At 38.8% G+C, this 21,865-nt stretch overlaps 3 protein-coding genes across 3 annotated transcripts; all 3 read right to left on the minus strand.

Moving 5' to 3' along the window:
- Nucleotides 1–3,050: 3,050 nt before the first annotated feature.
- On the minus strand, nucleotides 3,051–5,654 carry LOC135336648 (complement receptor type 2-like). The gene is made up of 7 exons (XM_064532540.1): nucleotides 5,532–5,654; nucleotides 4,172–5,471; nucleotides 3,916–4,125; nucleotides 3,648–3,827; nucleotides 3,470–3,592; nucleotides 3,197–3,393; nucleotides 3,051–3,143 (listed from the first exon to the last, which is right to left on the minus strand). Exons 2-7 carry the CDS (start codon nucleotides 4,596–4,598, stop codon nucleotides 3,051–3,053), a joined length of 1,230 nt encoding a protein of 409 aa, XP_064388610.1. The 5' UTR covers nucleotides 4,599–5,471; nucleotides 5,532–5,654.
- A 2,639-nt stretch (nucleotides 5,655–8,293) lies between these two features.
- On the minus strand, nucleotides 8,294–11,176 carry LOC135352210 (uncharacterized). The gene is made up of 6 exons (XM_064551372.1): nucleotides 11,033–11,176; nucleotides 9,636–10,973; nucleotides 9,370–9,579; nucleotides 8,846–8,971; nucleotides 8,560–8,765; nucleotides 8,294–8,506 (listed from the first exon to the last, which is right to left on the minus strand). Exons 1-6 carry the CDS (start codon nucleotides 11,115–11,117, stop codon nucleotides 8,438–8,440), a joined length of 2,034 nt encoding a protein of 677 aa, XP_064407442.1. The 5' UTR covers nucleotides 11,118–11,176; the 3' UTR covers nucleotides 8,294–8,437.
- Nucleotides 11,177–13,074: 1,898 nt separating this feature from the next.
- On the minus strand, nucleotides 13,075–20,025 carry LOC135352206 (adhesion G protein-coupled receptor L3-like). Its single transcript, XM_064551364.1, has 20 exons — nucleotides 19,172–20,025; nucleotides 17,943–18,056; nucleotides 17,784–17,878; nucleotides 17,224–17,436; nucleotides 17,103–17,171; nucleotides 16,918–17,050; nucleotides 16,723–16,857; nucleotides 16,589–16,661; nucleotides 16,407–16,512; nucleotides 16,296–16,351; nucleotides 16,093–16,240; nucleotides 15,939–16,045; nucleotides 15,761–15,872; nucleotides 14,993–15,146; nucleotides 14,444–14,510; nucleotides 14,224–14,299; nucleotides 13,982–14,082; nucleotides 13,741–13,909; nucleotides 13,608–13,685; nucleotides 13,075–13,402 (listed from the first exon to the last, which is right to left on the minus strand). The coding sequence occupies exons 1-20, from the start codon at nucleotides 19,614–19,616 to the stop codon at nucleotides 13,247–13,249; spliced, it is 2,607 nt and encodes an 868-aa protein (XP_064407434.1). The 5' UTR covers nucleotides 19,617–20,025; the 3' UTR covers nucleotides 13,075–13,246.
- Nucleotides 20,026–21,865: the final 1,840 nt, after the last annotated feature.

The following is a 21,865-nucleotide window of genomic DNA, read 5'->3' on the forward strand; positions in this document are numbered from 1 at the left end:
GTCCCCTTGACCTTCACAAGATCTAGAAAGTCCCCCGTCCAAGAGGCTGGAATGTTTGGTCTAACTATTGCTATTGCTATGGACCCCAAAGTTTCTTGAGAGGGTCTCCTGTGACAATAGCACAGAGCACGGTAGCAATATTGCTTCACAATCCAAAAATGTTAACAAGAATACCAAATGTATGGCTGTTGTTTAACTACAACCCTCCCTCCATTAATGCTTTGGGGACTCTTTCAGCTGCTGCATGGTATTCATTTTCAACGATTTTATGAATTTATGAAACTTAGAAATACTTTTCAAAAGAACAGAGAAGCCCATTCAGTTCTCCGTAAATAGTCCACCCTAATTCCATAATTATTTCGTTTCATATTTCATTCCATTCCACATTCCTCTTTTACCCCCTGCAGATGTCTGGTGTCATTAATAGGAAGGCTTACATTGATCACGAGGTGATCTATGTATTTATTTTCGAATCGTTGACATCTGCATGGGATTGTACTTTGACTGTCCATTAGAAAAACTAATTAAAGGATGCCCTTGGAGAGTTGTCACAGTGTAGTTATAATTATTATACCTCGGTGCGCATGCGCAAGCGAGGTATACGGAAGTGTGTTTGTGTGTCTGTGTGTGTAGACTGTTTCAGCTGTTCAAGGATCAATGAAGTGCAAGTAAGAGTTTCTATGGGCTTCTAGTGATGTTTTCTTGGCTTGGTATTTGTGGATTTGCAAAATAAAGCTTCGTTCTCGAGTTATGCCTAGTTTTGCTTACTTGGAATGCCATTGCAGCCTTTTCAGAAGGTCCGTAGCAAAACTTGTTCACCGAGTGTTGCTACTCTACTTTGTAGCTAACTCTGCACTAGAACGCTAGCTATTGGTACCTGCAAGAGTGAGAAGAGAGCTGCAAGGCTCTGCTGACTTGCAGCCATTAATTTTAGATTTGATATTTTGGCATCGATCGTTTTAACATCGATCATTGTCGATCATTACCCACTCTTTGAGTTTCTGGATTCTGCATGCAGCAAAATTAATCATGATAATTATAATCAGTGTGTGTATAAAAGCTAGCTATTAGTAGCTTTATGTTATGTAGCTTTGGCACCTCCACCGAGGCATCAGCACCCACGGTGCTTTTATTATTTCATTAAAGCAAAATGTCATAATTTGATGTGATCAAATTTTTTTGCTCTCTTTGTGTGTGCAGTGTTTGGGAGTGCTTGTGACGGTGGCTGGGTTCGTATATAGTCATCTTCTTGGTGGGCAGTTACAATGAACCAGCCTTCCCTCACGCCATTGTCGGCATTGTACTTACCACTCTCATGATTCAGCAGTTCCTATCGGGAATATTGTGAGCTTTAGTTGTGTGTATGCTTAGCCTTGAGATAATTAAGAAATTCTGACAGTGAAACTTGTGTATTGTGTTCACTCTACTGAAACAGGTGACTGGTCACCCTCTATATTAATACAACCAGACACAATGAGTACAACCAGTAGGCCTGGTTGTACATAAGATGCGTGTGTGGACAAGGAGGATGGCAAGACCCCCCCTGAAGAAAAGACCACCTAAATCGCAAGTGATGGAGCTTTATCATGCCATCTCAGGATTCCTCACCATAGCGATAGGACTGGGATAGCTAGATGAGCATAGTGTCTATAGCACTGTTATGATGACAGAGAGCTGCGAACTATAATATTTACGTGCTATATTGAACTTTCTGTTCACATTTATGAGAATTAGAAGCGTGTTTATATATAGTTTACTTACATTTGAGGGCATGTTTTGCCATATGCACTTATCTCTGCATGCTTTCACAATAATTAGAGTGTTGGCTTTTTAAAATACACCTCACATTCTGCAGTACACTACAACAAGCCTCTAAATCCCGTAGAAACAGCTATATATATATATATACATGTATATAGGCTAAAACACTTTGCCCAGATTATTTGTTGTGGAAGGTTATCATTATTTTGTGTTCTCTTGCATATGTAATAGCTGTACCATGGATATCAAAAGTGTATTGGATTTGTACTACCGAGGGCAGTTGTATGTATTCCCTTGGGGAATACATACAACTGCATGAGGTACCGTATAGCGGGAAATTTTCGTGGGGTGCAAATTTTCGCGTTTTTCGAGGGCAGAGTAGTCAACGCGAAAATTAAAACTGGGATAAACTCCCACGCACCGGTATACGCAGGTGCAAAACCTATTGGTGGGTGTGGTTTATTGGCATTGACACGAAAATTAAAACCGCGAAAATTTCTGCTGAGGGCTCTGGGAGCCAAATAGCGAAAATTTGCACCCGCGAAAATTTCCCGCTATACGGTAGTACAATAACAATACACACGCAGATATCCATGGTACAGGTAGCTTGTGTACTATGAACACGTATTGATTAGAAGCAATTAGAAGGTGTTGTCCAACCCATTCTTTGATCCCTGCCGTGCATGCACTGTGCACATTTGTGTGGTGTGCTTGCACTTTACAAACCACATTTACAACTTCAAAACCCGCACATTTTGTGCTTTCCACAGATTTGTCTCGGTAATCTTCTTTAAAAGAGAGGGTCCTTATAAAGGGTGGAAGGTGGGCTTCAGGCTGACCTCAGTCAATGTACCCTGAATGTACACCCTAGCAGGGTACATGGGATTTGTACTCTGTAGTATCCTGAGAGTTTAAATGGATATTCCTTAGTGTCATAGCACATCATAGTACAAGTAATAGTTGTACCATGGATACCAAGGGTGTATTGGATTTGTACTACCGAGGGTAGTTGTATGTATTCTCCGAGGGCGCATATTTCTTAGTGTCATGGTACAAGTATACGTGCCTACTTGGATTACATTGCACAGATTCTGATGAATTGACCTGCATGTAAACATGACCCATGCGTTTAACTTTATCAGAATCATCCACATACTGGAAGATATAGGTCATAGGTAGATATAGGTCTACTGACGTAGGCTATAGTTACGCATTGCATTACCAATATCTTATCAAACACATTAATTTGAGTACCAAAGAATTAGCAAAAACAGGTTCGTTCTATCAGTCTAAGTACTAACGTATCTGATTTCTCCATGTGCCTGATTTGATTGCAACTTAATGTTTCGTTTTGATTGCAACTTAATGTTTCGTTTTGCCGCCTGCATGGGGTAGGATAATCGTTACACAAATCCGTATCACTTTATTTCCTCACTTGTCCATAAGCTTCATTAGACTCCACTTGAATGTCTTGTGTTCTTGGTGTCATTGCTAGATCAACTTCCTCGTATACTGGACCAGCTGGAACTCCATTGCCTGACAGTTGTCTATCTGTCATTGCTAGGTACACTTCCTCGTATACTGGAACAGCTGGGGCTATTGGAACTTCATTGCCTGACAGTTGTCTAGTTTCTGAGGGCCAAATCACAAATGCAAGATGAATTAATGTGATAATGCAGTCACAAGTAAATCCTTTAGTTGCACTTACTTTTTCTTTTCTTTGTGATAGTGACTAAGAGAAATATGACGACTAGTAAGATCAGTACCATCACTATAGCAACAACACTTCCAGATAGAGCAGCAGCATTCCATGCACCAGTTATTGCCTCACCTATGGGTCAATATACAGCATACAGACAGGCATTGAGACATAAAAATGAACTTACTGTCACACTCCAATAGAGCAGGGTCAGGATCCCATAAACCAGAGTTGTTACAAGTGGCAGTCTGTATACCCAGCAATGAAAAACCAGGATCACATTGGAAGGTAATGACTGAGCTCTCGGTTTGGTTAGTGTTGGTGAGCAACACTCCATTAAGTGGAGGGGCAGGCAGGACACAGGTAACTATATACGTACAAGGAATAGTGGATGCGCATGTCAAAATAAAGTAATCACTATAATATAGTATGGGTTAACAGTTGCGAAAGCTCACGTTCACACTTTGCTGCTTCTCCATCAAAAATACCAGTATTGCTGCTACCATCTCCAGTGCAAGTCCTTGTGTTGTTACCAACCAGAACAAACCCAGTGTCACAACTGTGGTTAGCCATGGTGTTGAAAGAATAGTTGCCGTTTTCATCAGAAGTATTATTGTATGTCACAAAACCATTGGTAGGAGCAGTCAAGGGAGGACAGGTTATAGCTATGGTGAAGAAATGAAGCAATCAGTATTTAAATACTCAACTTACTATTACAGACGACTTCATCAGTTCCAGAAAATGAAACATTCAAGCAGCTACAATTGAACTGTTCCCTGTTATTCAAATTTTGACCATAGTTACATTGAATGGGAAATAATCTCATGCCTCCAGGGTAACCATAAGAATTTCGTTTGTCAAATCCGTACACTGACACACCTAGAACGGCTGACCTGTTTTGATGGTGGATAGAATGTGCTCCAGTAGACACATTCGTTCTACTTATGTGGCCACAAATCTCTCCACTTGAAGAGACAACATTCCTCCAGCCAGTAACAATGGAATTGTCTAACACTATTTGTGCAGTTTGAAAACACTCAGAAGAAACATACACCGTGACATAGTTGGATACGAAATGAGGAAACGCTTCAACAAAGTAGTTATTTGTAAACTGCTCAATTGGAGGGATTATCATCATGAATGGATCTCCCACGTCATCACTACCCCTACCATATGCATACTGAGTGACCAGTACTGGAGAAGTGGATTCAATGCTACAGGAACTGTTAATAGGGACTTCAAATTCTCTGAAGCTCCCTCCACTCTGTAACTGGAATTTACTGACTGATACGTTAGTGTTGCAGTTCACAGTATGCTGCTCAGGCACTAAGAACACGAATACGTTCACCAGAAGATCTACCCTCGAGAGATGCTACGAGGAATTTTAAGCCCTATGTCACAGTCGGAGGCACTTGTTCAACCAGGTGGTCACAGTGGACGCATATATTTTGTGGAACATTAGCACACTCAGCTCCACTAAACACAGACAAAGGTTTGGAGCTTGTTATTCTTGTTCCTGTGAGATCATTATCACTTGCAATCTGATACGTTTCCATACTATTTAGTGTTATTGTTGAGGAATTGAATTTGACAAGTGTTCCATTTTCACACGCCACCAACAAAATCACGCTATGGTAATAAATAACATCATAGGAGATTCCATAATATTCGTATTCATCCACTGCCATTACAGTACAGGGTAATGCTAAATAAGCATCTGCAGTACCTGAATTAAAAGACATTCCAAACAAATTGATGTTTCCATCAGCTTCAACAAGGATTCCCTTGTTTCTTTCATTGACAAATGATACCTCAAAACTGGATGGAATGTTTGCCCTAGTTGAAGAGTTAGAAACATTCCCACTGATATTAATTGGAGTGACTGTAAAATTAACAGCACTTGACTCTGGGTTTGTGATAAACAAAAACAACTCGATTCCTATATTATATAGGTAATTTCTTCCAAAAAAACCAACCACGAAGTTTTTGCCAGCACTTGACGAGGTCTCATCTAAGATCAATGGACATTTTAAGGTATACAAGGATATAGACTACAAGAGTTCAGTCCTACCTGTAATTTGGGCATCACAAGATGAAGCAAATGTGATTATGATTATTGTCAATGCCAAAGTAGATCTAGCAATTCTGTAGCTCATTATTTTTAGCAACTAGTTGACTATCAAATAGATAAGAGTACAAAATGAACTGAAATGAACAGCATGAACTGCTTTAATAAACGAGGAACTGCATTAATTTTTCCAAATCTGTGTCATTATCAGTTCTGTTGTTGAGGTTTAAAAGTGTGGTTGAGTAAACTGTGGTGTGCATGGTTTGTAAGCACTGACCTGTGTCAGCAACTGTTAATACGACTTTAATAAACTGTAACTTGTATACAATAATTGTGCTAGCTATTAAATGTGCATGCCACCATAATTATTTATTCCACGGAGTGTACAGTGCACAGTACGCAATACACGTATTGCTCTGTGCTTTGTAAGCACTGATCTGGTTGTGTTTGCAACTATTATGACTTTATAATAGATGTATAGTTTAATTTGCTATTGTAATAATTAATTAGCATGCAACGTACTTTATGCAATATTATTGAAAACACACACAGTAAGCACTGTCAATCCTATGTACAATTATTACATTATTTCCGTGTATATCCTTTCTCCATAATTATAAACTATAATTAATAATTATTATACAGCCTCTACCATGCAGCTATACTATAGCCATTGACCCTCACAATACACGAGCGTACTTCAACCTCAGAGTGAACTACCTTAACGCACAAGACTTGTAGAGCTGGAACCTGCATGGCTACAATCTTGGAGTGTAATGCAACCGTCAATATGATAGGCTGGCAGAGGCTGAGAGTGTGCTGGTTAGACTGAGGAACTGAGGAAGTAAAGAAGTGGATTCAATGCTACAGAAACTGTTATTAATAGGGATTTTAAATTCTCTGAAACTCCCTCCACTCTGTAACTGAAATTCATTGATTCACAGCTACACTTGCTGCTCTGGCACGAATACGTTCACCAGAAGATCTATATCCTCGAGATATGCTACGAGGAATTTTAAGCCCCATGTCACAGTCGGAGGCACTTGTTCAACTAGGTGATCACAGTAGCGTATACCTTGAGGAATCTCAGCACAATCAGATCCACTAAATGCAGACAAAGGTTTGGAGCTAGTTATTCTTGTTCTTGTGAGATCAGTATCACTTTCAATCTGATACGTTTCTATACTATTGAGTGTTACTGTTGAGGAATCAAATTTGACAATATTTTCATTTTCACATACAGGAAGAGATATATAGTACGTATAGGCAATGTAACCTGAGTCACAAATTGCATTGCCAATTAGATTCCATTTGAGTAGCCTATAAGAGGAATATGTTATAAGCTTAGGTATTTTCTGCCTTTTGAACTTTGAGACCAAACGAAACGCAGTGCAAAAATAATTATGGCCCAATTATTATAAGACCAATAATTATAATAATGTCATCACTGACAATGGTGAGTGGCTCTATTAATGAGTCCTGGTAGTACTTAATAGACAAGTTGGTTACTATAATAGCTATGTTTTCTGTTGTTGCTTTTAAGTTTACTGGATTACATTCACATAACTATAATAAAGCAATAAATTATATATACTTGTCGTTGACTCTGGGTTTGTCATAAACAAAAACAACTCTCGACTGTTCCTGTTCGGCGATTCATTATATCATTTCTTGGGAAACCGACCACGAATTTTTTGCCAGCACTTGATGAGGAGGTTAAAATTTCATCTGGGATTAATGAGAGATTTTACATGTAATCATTATAGACTAATTCAGTCCTACCTGCAATTTGGGCATCACAAGATGAAGAAAATGTGATTATGATTATTGTCAATGCTCTGATAGGCCACCTTCCAAAGGTCTGGTTTTAGTTGTGTCTTGATGGGGCTACGCCCTGTGCCCTTGTTATAGACAGCCCCATGCAATCCAGCAGCAATGCCAAAGTAGATCTATAGCAATTCTGGAGCTCATTATTTTTAGCGACTGGTGTTGATTAACTCTAAGTTAGCTGTCTTATAAAGTTCCTGCTGCGCATGCATGTACGTAGTGTGGAAAATGTCAGTAATCAAGTAATTATGTAGTCAAAACTTGAACAATGCTCACTAGATCTAGGTTTATTAATATCAGATCTAGTAAAATCTCTGAAATATTCAACCCCCCTAAAACACCTTCCCCCCCAAGATGCATGGGTAATTTGAAATCACAGTCGCCCCTGCTATAGATCTAGATGTAATTGGATTTATGTTGCCATGGAGTCCCCCTCCACCCCACACTGACTATCTGTACTGCATGTAAAACTATACAGTTTAGTTAGCTCTAAACATCATTATAATGTCTAGTCTCTAAGCTCCCTCTTGACAGGGACCGTCTAGCTTTACACACTAATCAAATTAATGTATGCAAGAATGCAATTTCTTGTCACAGTAACTATCTTATAATAGCATCTCTGCCAGCTGGTTAGATTTTGTCAGCCATAAATCCGGTCGACTCATGGTTGCTATGATCTAAACTGTCTAGACACTGTTTAGGAAATTTCTACGTAATTTGAAGCCCTCAAGGCTTAGTAGGGCCCCCGGGGATATACAACAAGTGTTTAGAGATTCTAAATCACGTAAAAACTTCCTAGGAAGCTTCCATGTGATTTAGAAGCCCTCAGGGCTAAATAGAACCCTCACTGCGTTATACTGCGGTATACTACAACAAGCCCTTTTGGCTTCTATAATCCCGTAAAACAGCTATATACATGTACGCTAAAACACTTTGCCAAGATTATAATAATATTTGTTGTGGAAGGTTATTATTGAGTATGTATACGTGCCTACTTGGATTACATTGCTATAGTTACGCATTGCATTGCCTACAAACACATTGAGTACCAAAATTAGCAAAAACAGGTTTGTTCTATCAGTCTAAGTACTAACGCATCTGATTTCTCCATATGCCTGATTTGACTGCAACTTAATGTTTTGCCTGGCCATCTGAATGGGATAAGATAATCATTACACAAATCTCTATCACTTTATTTCCTCACTTGTCCATAAGCTTCATTAGACTCCACTTGAATGTCTTGTGTTCTTGGTGTCATTGCTAGATCAACTTCCTCGTATACTGGACCAGCTGGGACTATTGGAACTCCATTGCCTGACAGTTGTCTATTTGTCATTGCTAGATATGCTTCTTCGTATACTGGACCAGCTGGGGCTATTGGAACTTCATTGTCTGACATTTGTCTAGTTTCTGAGCCAAATCACAAATGCAAGATATAATTAATTGAATGTGATAATGCAGTCGCAAGTAAATCCTTTAGTTGCACTTACTTTTTCTTTTCTTTGTGATAGTGACTACTAGGAAAAATATGACGACTAGCAAGATCACTACCATCACTATAGCAACAACACATCCAGATAGAGTAGCAACATTCCATGCTCCAGTTATTTCCACACCTATAATTATAAGTTATATGCAACATTCAAGCAGGCATTAATAATGAACTTAAACTCTAATAGAGCCGGGTCAGGATCCCCTAAACCAGAGTTGTTACAAGTGGCAGTCTCTGCACCCACCAGTGAAAAACCAGGATCACATTGGAAGGTAATGACCGAACTCTCAGTTTGGTAAGTATTGCTCCATTAGGTGGAGGGGCAGGCAGGACACAGGTAATTAGGTACAGGGAATGAGGGACACAGGTAATTAGGTACAGAGAATGGAGGACACAGGTAATTAGGTACAGGGAATGGAGGACACAGGTAATTAGGTATACATGCAGGCCGAGGGAATGGTTGAATAAAGAAACTACTTGATTGCTACATTAAGGCAACAATAATGTTTTGCATAAGCTCACGTTCACAAATTGCTGTTTCTCCATCAAAAACACCAGTAGTGCTGCTACCATCTCCAGTGCAAGTCTTTGTGTTGTTATCAACCAGAACAAACCCAGTGTCACAAGTGTGGTTAGCCATTGCATTGAGAGCATAGTTGCCGTTTTCATCAGAAGTAGAACTGTATGTCACGAAACCATTGGTAGGAGCAGTCAAGGGAGGACAGGTTATAGCTATGGTGAAATGCAGCAATCAGTATGATGACCTTCTATTTAAAAACTCAACTTACCATTACAGATGAGTTTATCAGTTGCAGATAATGAAGCAAAAAATCCATTCAAACAGCTACAGTTGAAGTGTTCCGTGTTATTCAAACAAACAGAATTTTGACCACAGATGCATTGTATGGGAGATAATGTCATGCCTCCAGGATAACCGTAAGAATTGTCTGAGCTGAAACCATACACTGAAACACCTAGAACTGCTGAGCTGTTTTGATGGCGGATAGAATGAGCTCCAGGAGACACATTCATTCTACTTATGTGGCCACAAATCTCTCCATTTGAACAGACAACGTTCCTCCAGCCAGTAACAACAGAGTTATCTATTAACATTTGTGCAGTTTGAAAAAACTCAGAAGAAACATACACTGTGACATAGTTGGATACGAAAAGAGTGAACGCTGCAACAAAATAATTATTTGTAAACTGCTCAATTGGAGGGATTATCATCATGAATGTGCCTCCCACGCCTTCACTCCTATTACTATAGGCATACTGTGCGACCAGTACTGGAGAAGTGGATTCAATGCTACAGAAACTGTTAATAGGTATTTCAAATTCTTTGAAACTCCCTCCACTCTGTAACTGGAATTGACCGACTGATACGTTAGTGTTACAGTTCACAGCTACATTTGCTGCTCGGGCACTAAGAACACGAATACGTTCACCAGTAGATCTACCCTCGAGAGATGCCACGAGAAATGTTGAGCCCCATGTCACAGTCGGAGGCACTTGTTCAACCAGGTAGTCACAGTAGAGTGTACCTTGAGGAACACTAGCGCAATCAGATCCACTAAACACAGACAAAGGTTTGGAGCTAGTTATTCTTGTTCCTGTAAGATCATTATCACTTTCAATCTGATATGTTTCCATACTATTTAGTATTATTGTTGAGGAGTTGAATTTGACAACAGTTTCATTTTCACAAGCCACCAACAAAATCACACTAGGATAGCGCCTAACCATACTAATAAGGATGTCATAGGAGATTCCATAATATTCGTATACATCAACTGCCATTTTAAAACACGGTAACGCTAAGTAAGCATCTGTAGTAGCTGAATGAAAAGACATCCCATACAAATTGATGTCTCTGTCGGCTTCAACAAGGATCCCCTTGTTCCTTTCATTAACAGAAGAAATCTCAAAACTGGATGGAACGTTTGCCCTAGTTGAAGAGTTAGAAACTTTCCCACTGATATTAATTGGAGAAACTGTGAAATTAACAGCACTTGACTCTGGATTTGTGATAAACAAAAATAACTCTGGATTGATTCCTGGATGTTGAACAGCATTTCTTGAAAAACCGACCACAAATGTTTTGCCAGCACTTGATAAAACCCCATCTAGGATTAATGGACAATTCAAGGATTACATGCTAAATTCTACAAAAACTAAGTCCTACCTGTAACTTGGGCATCACAAGATGGAGCAAATGTGATTATGATTATTGTCAATGCCAAACTAGATCTAGCAATTCTGTAGCTCATTATTTTTAGCAACTGGCTCAACAGATTTAGTCTATTCAGTGAGGCAAGCTTTAACAATACCTCTATATCTCTGAAATATTAAGCCCCCCCCCCCTCTCATAAATCTAAAATAAAACAGTACCCCCCCATTGACATTTCTTTGAGCACCTCAATTAATAACAAAAACAGGTTAGTTTTTATCAACCTAGGTACTCGTGTATTTGATTTCTTCATATTCCTGATTTGACTGCAACTTAATGTTTCGCTTTGCCATCTGTGGTATAAGATAATCATTACACAAATTAATTCCTCACTTGTCCATAAGCTTCATTAGACTCCAATCGAATGTCTTGTGTTCTTGCGGGTATCATTGCTAGACCAACTTCCTCGTATACTGGACCAGCTGGGGCTATTGGAACTCCATCGCCTGACAGTTGTCTATTTGTTGCTAGACCAACTTCTTCGTATACTGGACCAGCTGGGGCTATTGGAACTTCATTGCCTGACAGTTGTCTATTTGCTGAGCCAAATCACAAATGTAAGATATAAAATGAATATACATGCGGTTAGCTAGCAAATCTTTAATTTACCTTTACTTTTTCTTTTTTGTGTGATAGTAAATACTAAGAGGACCAGGACGATCAGTATCACCACTAGAGCAACAACACCTCCAGATAAAGCAGTAAAACTCCATGCACCAGTTATTGTCACACCTATATAGGTCATATACAGCGCATACATGCATTAAGACATAAATGAACTTACACTCCAATAGAGCCGGGTCAGGATCCCATAAACCAGAGTTGTTACAAGTGGCAGTCTCTGTACCTACCAGTGAAAAACCAGGATCACATTGGAAGGTAATGACTGAGCTCTCGGTTTGGTCAGTATTCTGAGAGTTGGTGAGCAATGTTCCATTAAGTGGAGGAGCGGGCAGGACACAGATAGCTATAGGAACAAGGAATGGTGAAAGCACACGAATAAAGAAATCACTTACTGCATTAATACATGGGCTAACATTCAACCTTCTATTATTTTAAACACTCAACTGACCGGTACAGACAATTTCATCTGTTCCAGACAAAGAAGCCGCAAATCCATTCAAGCAACTACAGTTGAACTGTCCCATGTAATTCAAACAAATAGAATTTTGACCACAGTTGCATTGTATGGGAGATAATCTCATGCCTCCAGGGTAACCGTAAGAATTTTTTGTGTCGAATCCATACACTGAAACACCTAGAACAGCTGAGTTGTTTTGATGGCGAATAGAATGAGCTCCAGCAGACACATTCGTTCTACTTATGTGGCCACAAATCTCTCCACTTGAACAGACAACATTTCTCCAGCCAGTAACTAAAGAATCATCCATTAATAAATTATTTGTGTAGTTTGAGAAAACTCAGAAGTAACATACACTGTGACATAGTTGTATGTGAAATTAGTAAAACTCTCGACAAAATAATTATTTGTAAACTGCTCAATTGAAGGGATTATCATCATGAATGGATCTCCCATGCCATCACTATATCTACCATACGCATACTGTGCGACCAGTACCGGAGAAGTGGATTCAATGCTACAGAAACTGTTATTAATGATTTCAAATTCTCTGAAACTTCCTCTACTCTGTAACTGGAATTGACCGACTGATACGTTAGTGTTACAGTTCACAGCTACACTTGCTGCTCGGGCACTAAGAACACGAATACGTTCACCAGAAGATCTACCCTCGAGAGATGCCACAAGGAATTTTGTTCCCCATGTCACAGTCGGAGGCATTATTATTATGAATCATATGCAGTCCCCCTGCTTAGATTTAGATTAAGGTGGGGAATACCAGGAGAACGCCCAGGGAGGGGATCCAATAATGGGGGGTCGATTTCATCGTGAATAATCCTCAACTATGTGTGTCAAAAAGGTGACTAAACAATATAGATCTATAGGTTTTATGTACATGCACTGACAACAAACAGTATATAGACTTCAAATAAAACTTCGCACTATATAATTCTTTCTGCTAGTATATAGTATAATATATATAGCGGCACTAGGTGAAAAAACAAACAAAAAACTATGTTAGCAGTTGTGCTTCAATTAGGCTTTCCTGTGAGCGTGAAAAATCTTTTATCTAATTAGTTTTGTGCCACTTAATTGTTATCATTTTCAAGCAATCCAGCAATGTACGACTTCTCTGTATTATCGACTTCACTGGCTTCATCTTTCATGGTACTACTATGATCACATTTGCTGAATCTAGACTCGTGTCTTGGCTTGAGCTGAACACCACTCGTCGGATTCTTGCTCTGCGTATAATATATATTTCACAGTCTGGCACTATAATTATATATACAGTCTATAATTTTTAACTTAAACTACAATGAAAACGAGCATATACACTCCAATAATGCACAGCGATGATACTACTATATATACTTTAATAATAGGCGATGGCGATCCACCTGTCTAGACATTAATTTAAGGTATATAGATTTATGTGTAATTATATACCAGATCGTTTTTTCCTGAGGCAGAAGTTGATACAACGCTATCCATTCTCTTTCTGCACTGCTTTAGGAAGTTTGTGACCTAAAAATTAGAAGAGATCTATAGACATACAAAGCAACAAAATGTAACACGCCACCTTTTCACTCCTGAGCACATGGAAGATGAATACAAACAGGCCTTGCAGTGAGTTAAAGATAGAGAACAACCATGCAAACACAATAGTGCTGCTGTTGACTGAGAGTAGACCAAACACCCAAGTCAGCCCGAGTATTGGAAGGAGAATTACGGTGGTCTTGAAGAGTTGTCTTTATGCATAATTATACAAGCATTGGATCAACATGTTACTGAATAGCAGGAATGAGAGTTGACAAACTCACAAGAATAACTGTAAAGATTCTTTTTTTTCACTTTGTTGCCTGGTTAACTTTCTTAGATTATAGACACTGCGCAAAGCAGCCAAGAGGAAGAATATATTCACCTGTACAGGTATAGTCGTCATAATTATAAAGGTCAACTTAAAATACTGATGAGTGTACTCTCAAAAACTGGCTGCTATATACAATTATTTGAATAGACACTATTATAATCCAATGCATTGCAAACTGTATAGAGATCTCACCAGAACAACTAGTAGCATTGGTACAACAAATGCCCATATGGCTCCTTTATCACCGGCACCAACAGCAATCCAACAACTGAATGTACAAAGGGGACAAATCAATATGGTCATGCAGTTGTAAAGGTAATTATACGAATTCTTTAATGGGAGAAGCTGTAATATGCATGCAGTTATAGAATTTGGAGATGAGGTTCCACTGAATTATAAGTATAAAACTTACTACTCTTCTGTGCCATACTGGTCATGAATAATTCCAGCAGATATAGCCACTGGTATCACTGGAACACCTGCAAGAAACATATATCCAATGCACTTGACAGAATGCTATATAATTATATAATAAATTATAGTTATCACGTCACATGCATGCATGCATAAATGGATGAACCGTCCATGCAGAGGAGCTAGTATAAGTAGTTCCTGCATTTATTATAAGAGAGCTAGAGGTTGTCGTCTTTATTGTGCTCAAGGGCTGCCAGTGCATGCATGCATGCATAGGCAAGAAAGGAAGCTTAGCTGCAGTTAGCCTCGTTCCCAACCGAGTTGTCTCTGAAATAACGCTATATAGGTCGCCAACTAATATTTTCAACTTTGTTCTAAAATTGGCCTGGGAACGAGGCTAAGCTACAGTATGACATGTGCAGTATATAATTATTATAGTTTAGCCAAGCATGCAGTGAAAATGGTTGCTCATGCACATACTATAATTATGCATTCATGCATGTACATAGTATATATATATGCATCGATCGTGCAAACTAGAAATTACCCCATCCAATAATAAAGAATATCCACCATTTCTTGGAAATTCGGTTGAAGACAAGCACCAACATCAGATAGAGCATGATTCCCTCACACAGCATCCAAAAGAACACAGTAGTGAACAGGTAGTGAAGGAGAGCAGCCACAAATACACATGCTACCTGCAAGTGATGCAGTATAGACTCTTGCTAATCCGGCTCTCTGAATTATGGTCACCTCGATATACCGGTCGTTTTGTTAGGCACATGCAGATTGGTATATAGCGGGATCAATACTACAAAACTCACCCTGAAATGCGGCCACCTCGCTATTCCGTATATATACTAGTCATTTCTATCAGCCCCAAATATCAGGATACATGCACATAGCTAATACAAATATATGATGTTAGTGTGTGATTTAGCAAAAACCACGAAATGACTCATTGGTTCGAGACATGTATGCAAATTAGCCACGGTAACTTTTCTGAATTCCGGCCACCTCGTTAATGTGGCGAAACTAAATATTTGCTATGTATAACTTTTACAATCAGGTAAGGATCGTGATGTCATAAAAGTATATACTGACATAAGGTATATTTGTGATCTTATTTTTGTGATGCCATAAGCACTCGCAAAGCTCGCAAATTCATGGAGTAGTAAGTAATATTACAATTTACATATACATAATTATAAGGCTTGCTCACAAATTTTTGAATTTCGATGTACACGTCTGTTAAAGTTTTAAGATAAACTACACAAGCTATATACAATACTGCATAATTACGACTCGACACCTTGTTGGCCACAGCAGTCTCTACTCCTAACAGGAACACCACGTAACCAAGGAGCAAAGAAATAGACAGGTTGAGATGGATGAAGTTATGAACCCTGGCCAGCAGCTCTTTTCTAAACATCAACAGCATAATTATAGTAAGGTTTTTATAATTATGTATGCAAAGCTTCAATAATTACCTCAATGTCAAGAAGTAGACAATAGACAATAGAAGAAAGAAGATGGAGATGGAACAACCGACATAAGTCACCACCGACAGAGCAAACCTGATCTCTGGAGTTGTGTCCTACAAAGGATCATAAAGAACTGATTCAAATACTACATGAGGCTCACATTCAGTGCTCCAGTGACATCCATTAGAACAGAAAATGCTGTGAAATGACTGCTCTCACAGACGATATCATATACTCTCATTTGCTCGTCTTCATCCACACTGACTGTAATCACACCTTCCGTGGACCACCTGCTGTTGGCCGCATCACTAACAAAATAAATCTTTGACAACAATAAACATTATAGAAGGACATGCAGTTCACCTAGAAACACTCCAAAATACACATTTTGCATTTTCAGCAACTTCATCTTCAGAAAACTGCACACACAAGCATGAATAAGTATTGCTTGTAGGTCCAAATGACTACTATTACCTTTTGGGTGGTGAATCTGAAGGTTGCCTGTGCCTGAAAGTTAGTTAACTTTACTTTGGAGAAGACTTGACTAGAAATAACCTGTGATACTGGTCTGGTTGTGTTCCTGTGTAAGCGTATAAGCATATACAATAAGACTGAACAGAATATGACTTATAATTAGTATATACTGTTGATAATACATTTCAAGATTAGTTTTTGGAAGAAAATCCTCCAAGTTGGAAAATAGAATGTTGACTACTGCAACATTTCCATCTGAAAATTGAGACAGACATAATTATATAGATTTTTGTTACCACTAAAGTTTATGAAATACCTTGAGCACCTTTCTCCATAAGAAGAGCAGCTGGTATCACAGTTTGGGCTGAGCCTGTTTCTTCACTGACTTTGACAACTTCAGGAAAGGTAATGTTATCCAAACTAGCGGTGTCAACTTCAATTGCAGCTAGCACTGAACGGTAAAACGTAGCCTCAAATCAATTATATCTAGTAAATGGTGAAGTACGCATACCGATGTTCTGTCTCACAAGTGTGATCTCCGTCATGTTGCCTGTATCCACAGCTTCACTCCTTAGTGCCAATGACACATACTGACCATATAACTCTGCACTCAACAGCAATTGCTGACTCTCAGCAGAAGAATCCTGAAGTATATTTGCATGATTGTCGGTTAATTATCTATATCTGTATTTATACCTCTTGTAAACTTTCCCATCCTTCTGTATTCCTCTCATCCAGAACATTGTTGAGAACGTTTATAACTTCCTGCAAGACACAATTATTTGGGATGTTTTAATTAACTTATAGTCTTTCTTACTTCACTAAAATTGAGAGAAGACATGGGGCTAGCAGTCTCAACGTTTTGAACGAGGTAATTCACACTTGACTTGACGATCGTATTAGTAGTGCTGAGGTCTTGGGGGAATATGGTGGAGTTTCCTGTTGCATTTACACTAGTAGCCTCCGCAAGAACAGCAAGAAGGTCATCAACTTCATTCTGAGATGCATTTCTAGAATATAGTTCATTTGCCTGAATGGGAAATAGAAAACTAGAGCTGATGAAAGATTGTCATGAACGACGATATCAAGGGCTTATATATAAAGAGAAGAGGGCATGCAAACTCAGTTAGACTCAGCAAACTTCATATACTGTCACTCACTCCACATGGGCGGAATGCTTGACTTTTACCACTACTGTATGGATTCTATTTATAGTAGTACATCCTGCCTCTGACATGAAGTTGAATGATTACATAGCTTCTCTTTAAGCCTTTGACAATAATACTATACACGTGCAATATTATTACAATATCAGTACGTATAGATATGACAGTGCATGTATTTGTAATACATGTACAGTAACTGCAAAAGTCTCACCCTGTCATTAAGTGAGATGAATACTTCCCCAGTGCAGTTATCAATATCCACTGCTTCCCACACACCACCCAGTGTACAGAAACGATTCGCAGTACCTACAAGTACATGCACAGAAATGCATCAACACACAGTCACTTGGAATGATAATTATAATGATACCTAAAGTTTTTCCATTTCTATATTGTGGGCATTGCTGGGAATAGGAAAAGCCAGCCACAGTAGCAGGGAAGACAAGCCCCCAAACAGAATCCTCTTCAGCTTCACAAACCACGCCTATAGAGAAAAATCATAATTATAATCAAATTGAAGCAAAAATGCTTCCATTCAGTTGCTACGAGCATGAACGAGTATTAGTTGGGCGGAGTCCAAACAATACGTGTGTTTATGCGACTCCGCCCAACTAAATGAGTATGATATGCAAGTTTGGCAGCCTCGCAGATTGAACCCGAACTGTATGTAGTCTGAAGACATCAATTTTTCAGCCAGAAGGTATGTAGATTATCGAATTTTGTCAGACATCAATAATCGTTAGCTAAAAGTGCGTATAATGCACGAACGAAACAAGATTGATTCTAACTAACTGCACACACTAATAGATGGCTATGGGACTACTAACCAGCGAAAATTTGAATGGGCCAAGTCGCTTCCAGTCGGAGCTGTGATCACTAGAAAAAACTGTCCAATCGTTTGATTTTCGGCGGGATAGCGTCTTACTATGCATAGTATTGCGGACTCACTATATCGTATACCACATTTCCTTGTTTGTAATGTGCTAAGTACTCTGTATGTGTGGTTGATAACGTGTTTGATCTGAATAATGTCAGCAGCACTTAGCGGTTTGACATAATTGGCATGATTTACATATATACATGTAGCTAGACGATACCTAATCGTAAGACACTCCACATTCCCTGCACTGACACATAGCACAGTATAGTGTTGAGCAGAGATTCTCTGCTCAGTATAGTCGTGGAATATGTAGCTTTGGAAAGCATTGGAGCATTGAGCACATTTACTCTAATGCTTGCAAAATCTAATGCTTGAAAAAAGTAGAGTTGTCTCAAAGTCTAGATATGATGTGATAAATATTGATCAGGCTCAAGTAAATTTGCTTATTTTCACTAATAATGTCATACTAATGTGAGGGAGATTGTTGGGATGATCAGTGGCCATCAACAATTGTCCAATAAAAGGAGATTCAGATATCAGCATAATATTGAGGGAAAGAAAAAAGTGAATCATAACTTCAATCACCAGAGGATATTTGCACTACTCCATGGTCCACTGCCATTACTCTCACAGGAGGAATACAGTATACCTTTTACACACATACATGAACGCGTATAGTCCAGTATTAGTGTGATCTTCTATTTAAATGCTCAACTTACTATTACAGGCGACTTCATCAGTTCCAGACAATGAAGCACCAAATCCATTCAAACAGCTACAGTTGAACTGTCCCATGTTATTCAAACAAATAGAATTTTGACCACAGTTGCATTGTATGGGAGATAATCTCATGCCTCCAGGGTAGCCATAAGAATTGGAAGAGCTGAATCCATACACCGAAACACCTAGAACAGCTGAGTTGTTTTGATGGCGGATAGAATGAGCTCCTGTAGACACATTTGTTCTACTTATGTGGCCACAAATCTCTCCACTTGAACAGACAACATTCCTCCAGCCAGTAACAACAGAATCGTCTAATAATATTTGTGCAGTTTGAAAAAACTCAGAAGTAACATACATCGTGACATAGTTGGATGAGAAATTAGTGAAACTCTCAACTAAATAGTTATTTGTAAACTGCTCAATTGGAGGGATTATCATCATGAATGGGTCTCCTACGCCATCACTCGTACCACCATACGCATACTGTGCGACTAGTACTGGAGAAGTGGATTCAATGCTACAAAAACTGTTAATAGGGGTTTCAAATTCTCTGAAGCTCCCTCCACTCTGCAACTGGAATTCACTGACTGATACAACAGTGTTACAGTTCACAGCTACACTTGCTGCTCGGGCACTAAGAACACGAATACGTTCACCAGAAGATCTACCCTCGAGAGATGCCACAAGGAATTTTAAGCCCCATGTCACAGTCGGAGGCACTTGTTCAACCAGGTGGTCACAAGCGCCTACACCTTGAGGGACATTAGCACAATCAGATCCACTAAACACAGACAAAGGTTTGTAGCTCGTTATTCTTGTTCCTGTCAGATCACTATCACTTTCAATCTGATATGTTTACATACTATTGAGTGTTATTATTGAGGAGTTGAATTTGATAACAGTTTCATTTTCACAAGCCACCAACAAGATTACACTAGGAGTGTTACTATTAATGGTGTCATAGGAGATTCCATAATATTCGTATTCATCCACTGCCATTACAGTACATGGCAATCCTAAATAAACATCTGTAGTAGCTGAATGAAAAGACAATCCATACAAATTGATGTTTCCATCGGCTTCAACAAGGATCCCCTTGTACCTTTCATTAACAGATAAAACCTCAAAACTGGATGGAATGATTACGTTAGTTGAAGAGGTAGAAACGGTCCCACTGATATCAATTGGAAAGACTGTGAAATGTACAGCACTTGACTCTGGGTTTGTGATGAACAATGACAGCTCGGTTCCTGCTGGACGCAATATATTATTTCTTGGGAAACCGACCACAAAATGTTTTCCAGCACTTGATGAGGTCTCATCTAGGATTAATGGACAATTCAAGAATTAAATGCTAAATTCTTCAAGAGTTCAGTCCTACCTGTAACTTGGGCATCACAAGATGGAGCAAATGAGAGTATGATTATTGCCAATGCCAAAGTAGATCTAGCAATTCTGTAGCTCATTATTAATTTGTTAGCAACTGGTTATAATTATAGTCTATCCCAAGAGTTATATAGATAAAGGTAAGAGTGTTGAACTGCTGTTGTAGTAAACGGAGAATCGCATTTACCAAACTCTTCGTCATCACTGTTCCATTGAATATAGTGTGGTTGAGTAAACCATTGCCTGTAGCTTGTAAGCACTGACCTGTGTGTACAACTGTTAATACGACTTTAATAGATAGTTTTGCTACTGCAACTTGTAACAATATTTGCAATGCTAACGTGCATGCCACTGTACACAATACACCTGTTACATTATTTCCTCTCTCCATATAATTATACAGCCTCTCTATACCAGCTACTAGACATTGACCCTTACAACTATGTTTATGTTGTGATGGTAGGATTATGAGAACTTGAGATGGTCATCATTATTCACGAATTAAAGCATTGCAGTTGGACAATTCACACGAGGATACACAACAGCACATAGTACAAGCTCAGCAGATAAAGCAACTCACGACAAAGTTAGGAGAACAAATGGAATGTTGTTCATTATAGTGTGCCCAAGCTCTTTTAAAGATTGGCATCTATACATACATAAGAAAAATAGAAGGTTATCATTATTATCATTATCAGTTAAAATTAATAGCTAGTCATGAGACCCCAGACCAACTAGTGTAGATCTAGCTAGCATCCCCAGTCCTATATTAAGGATATATTATAGGATTGAAATTGTTTAGTTAATGATCTTTACTTTTCATTTTCACAAGCCTCCAACAAAATCACACTAGATCTAGTAGTTAAGATATCATAAGAGATTCCATAATATTCGTATTTATCAACTACCAGGGTAGTGCTAAATAAGCATCTGTACTACGGAAATAACCAGACAGCCCATACACATTGATGTTTCCGTTTGCTTCAACAGGGATCCCCTTGTTCCTCTCATTAACAGAAAAAACCTAAAAACTGGATGGAATGATTACGAAGAGTTAGAAACGTTCCCACTGATATTAATTGGAGTATGTGACTGTGAAATTAACAGTACTTGACTCAGGGTTAGTGATAAACAAAAACAACTCGATTTCTCGATCCTTTAACTCTATTTCTTGGGAAACCAACCACAAATTTTTTGCCAGCACTTGAAGAGGTTTTATCTAGGATTAATGGACAATTCAAGCATAATAATTAAGAGTTCAGTCCTACCTGTAATTTGGGCATCACATGATGGAGCAAATGTGA

This window comes from Halichondria panicea, chromosome 1 (assembly GCF_963675165.1).
Source record: "Halichondria panicea chromosome 1, odHalPani1.1, whole genome shotgun sequence".
NCBI classification, from domain to species: domain Eukaryota; kingdom Metazoa; phylum Porifera; class Demospongiae; order Suberitida; family Halichondriidae; genus Halichondria; species Halichondria panicea.

What these genes read in the sequence shown, in the direction of transcription:
- LOC135336648 (XM_064532540.1), bottom strand. Translation starts at nt 4,598, where the DNA reads ATGATGATAATCCCTCCAATTGAGCAGTTTACAAATAACTACTTTGTT. An exon ending in AGAAGCAGCAAAGTGTGAAC is followed by an intron (nt 3,828 to 3,915) that starts GTGAGCTTTCGC and finishes GTACGTATATAG; the next exon opens with TTACCTGTGTCCTGCCTGCC. An exon ending in TGCTCTATTGGAGTGTGACA is followed by an intron (nt 3,593 to 3,647) that starts GTAAGTTCATTT and finishes ATTGACCCATAG; the next exon opens with GTGAGGCAATAACTGGTGCA.
- LOC135352210 (XM_064551372.1), bottom strand. Translation starts at nt 11,117, where the DNA reads ATGAGCTACAGAATTGCTAGATCTAGTTTGGCATTGACAATAATCATA. An exon ending in AGAAACAGCAATTTGTGAAC is followed by an intron (nt 8,972 to 9,369) that starts GTGAGCTTATGC and finishes TTATAATTATAG; the next exon opens with GTGTGGAAATAACTGGAGCA. An exon ending in CTAATGAAGCTTATGGACAA is followed by an intron (nt 8,507 to 8,559) that starts GTGAGGAAATAA and finishes TATCCCATTCAG; the next exon opens with ATGGCCAGGCAAAACATTAA.
- LOC135352206 (XM_064551364.1), bottom strand. Translation starts at nt 19,616, where the DNA reads ATGATGATAATCCCTCCAATTGAGCAGTTTACAAATAACTATTTAGTT. An exon ending in CTTCTCTCAATTTTAGTGAA is followed by an intron (nt 17,172 to 17,223) that starts GTAAGAAAGACT and finishes TGTGTCTTGCAG; the next exon opens with GAAGTTATAAACGTTCTCAA. An exon ending in AGACTGCTGTGGCCAACAAG is followed by an intron (nt 15,147 to 15,760) that starts GTGTCGAGTCGT and finishes CATCACTTGCAG; the next exon opens with GTAGCATGTGTATTTGTGGC.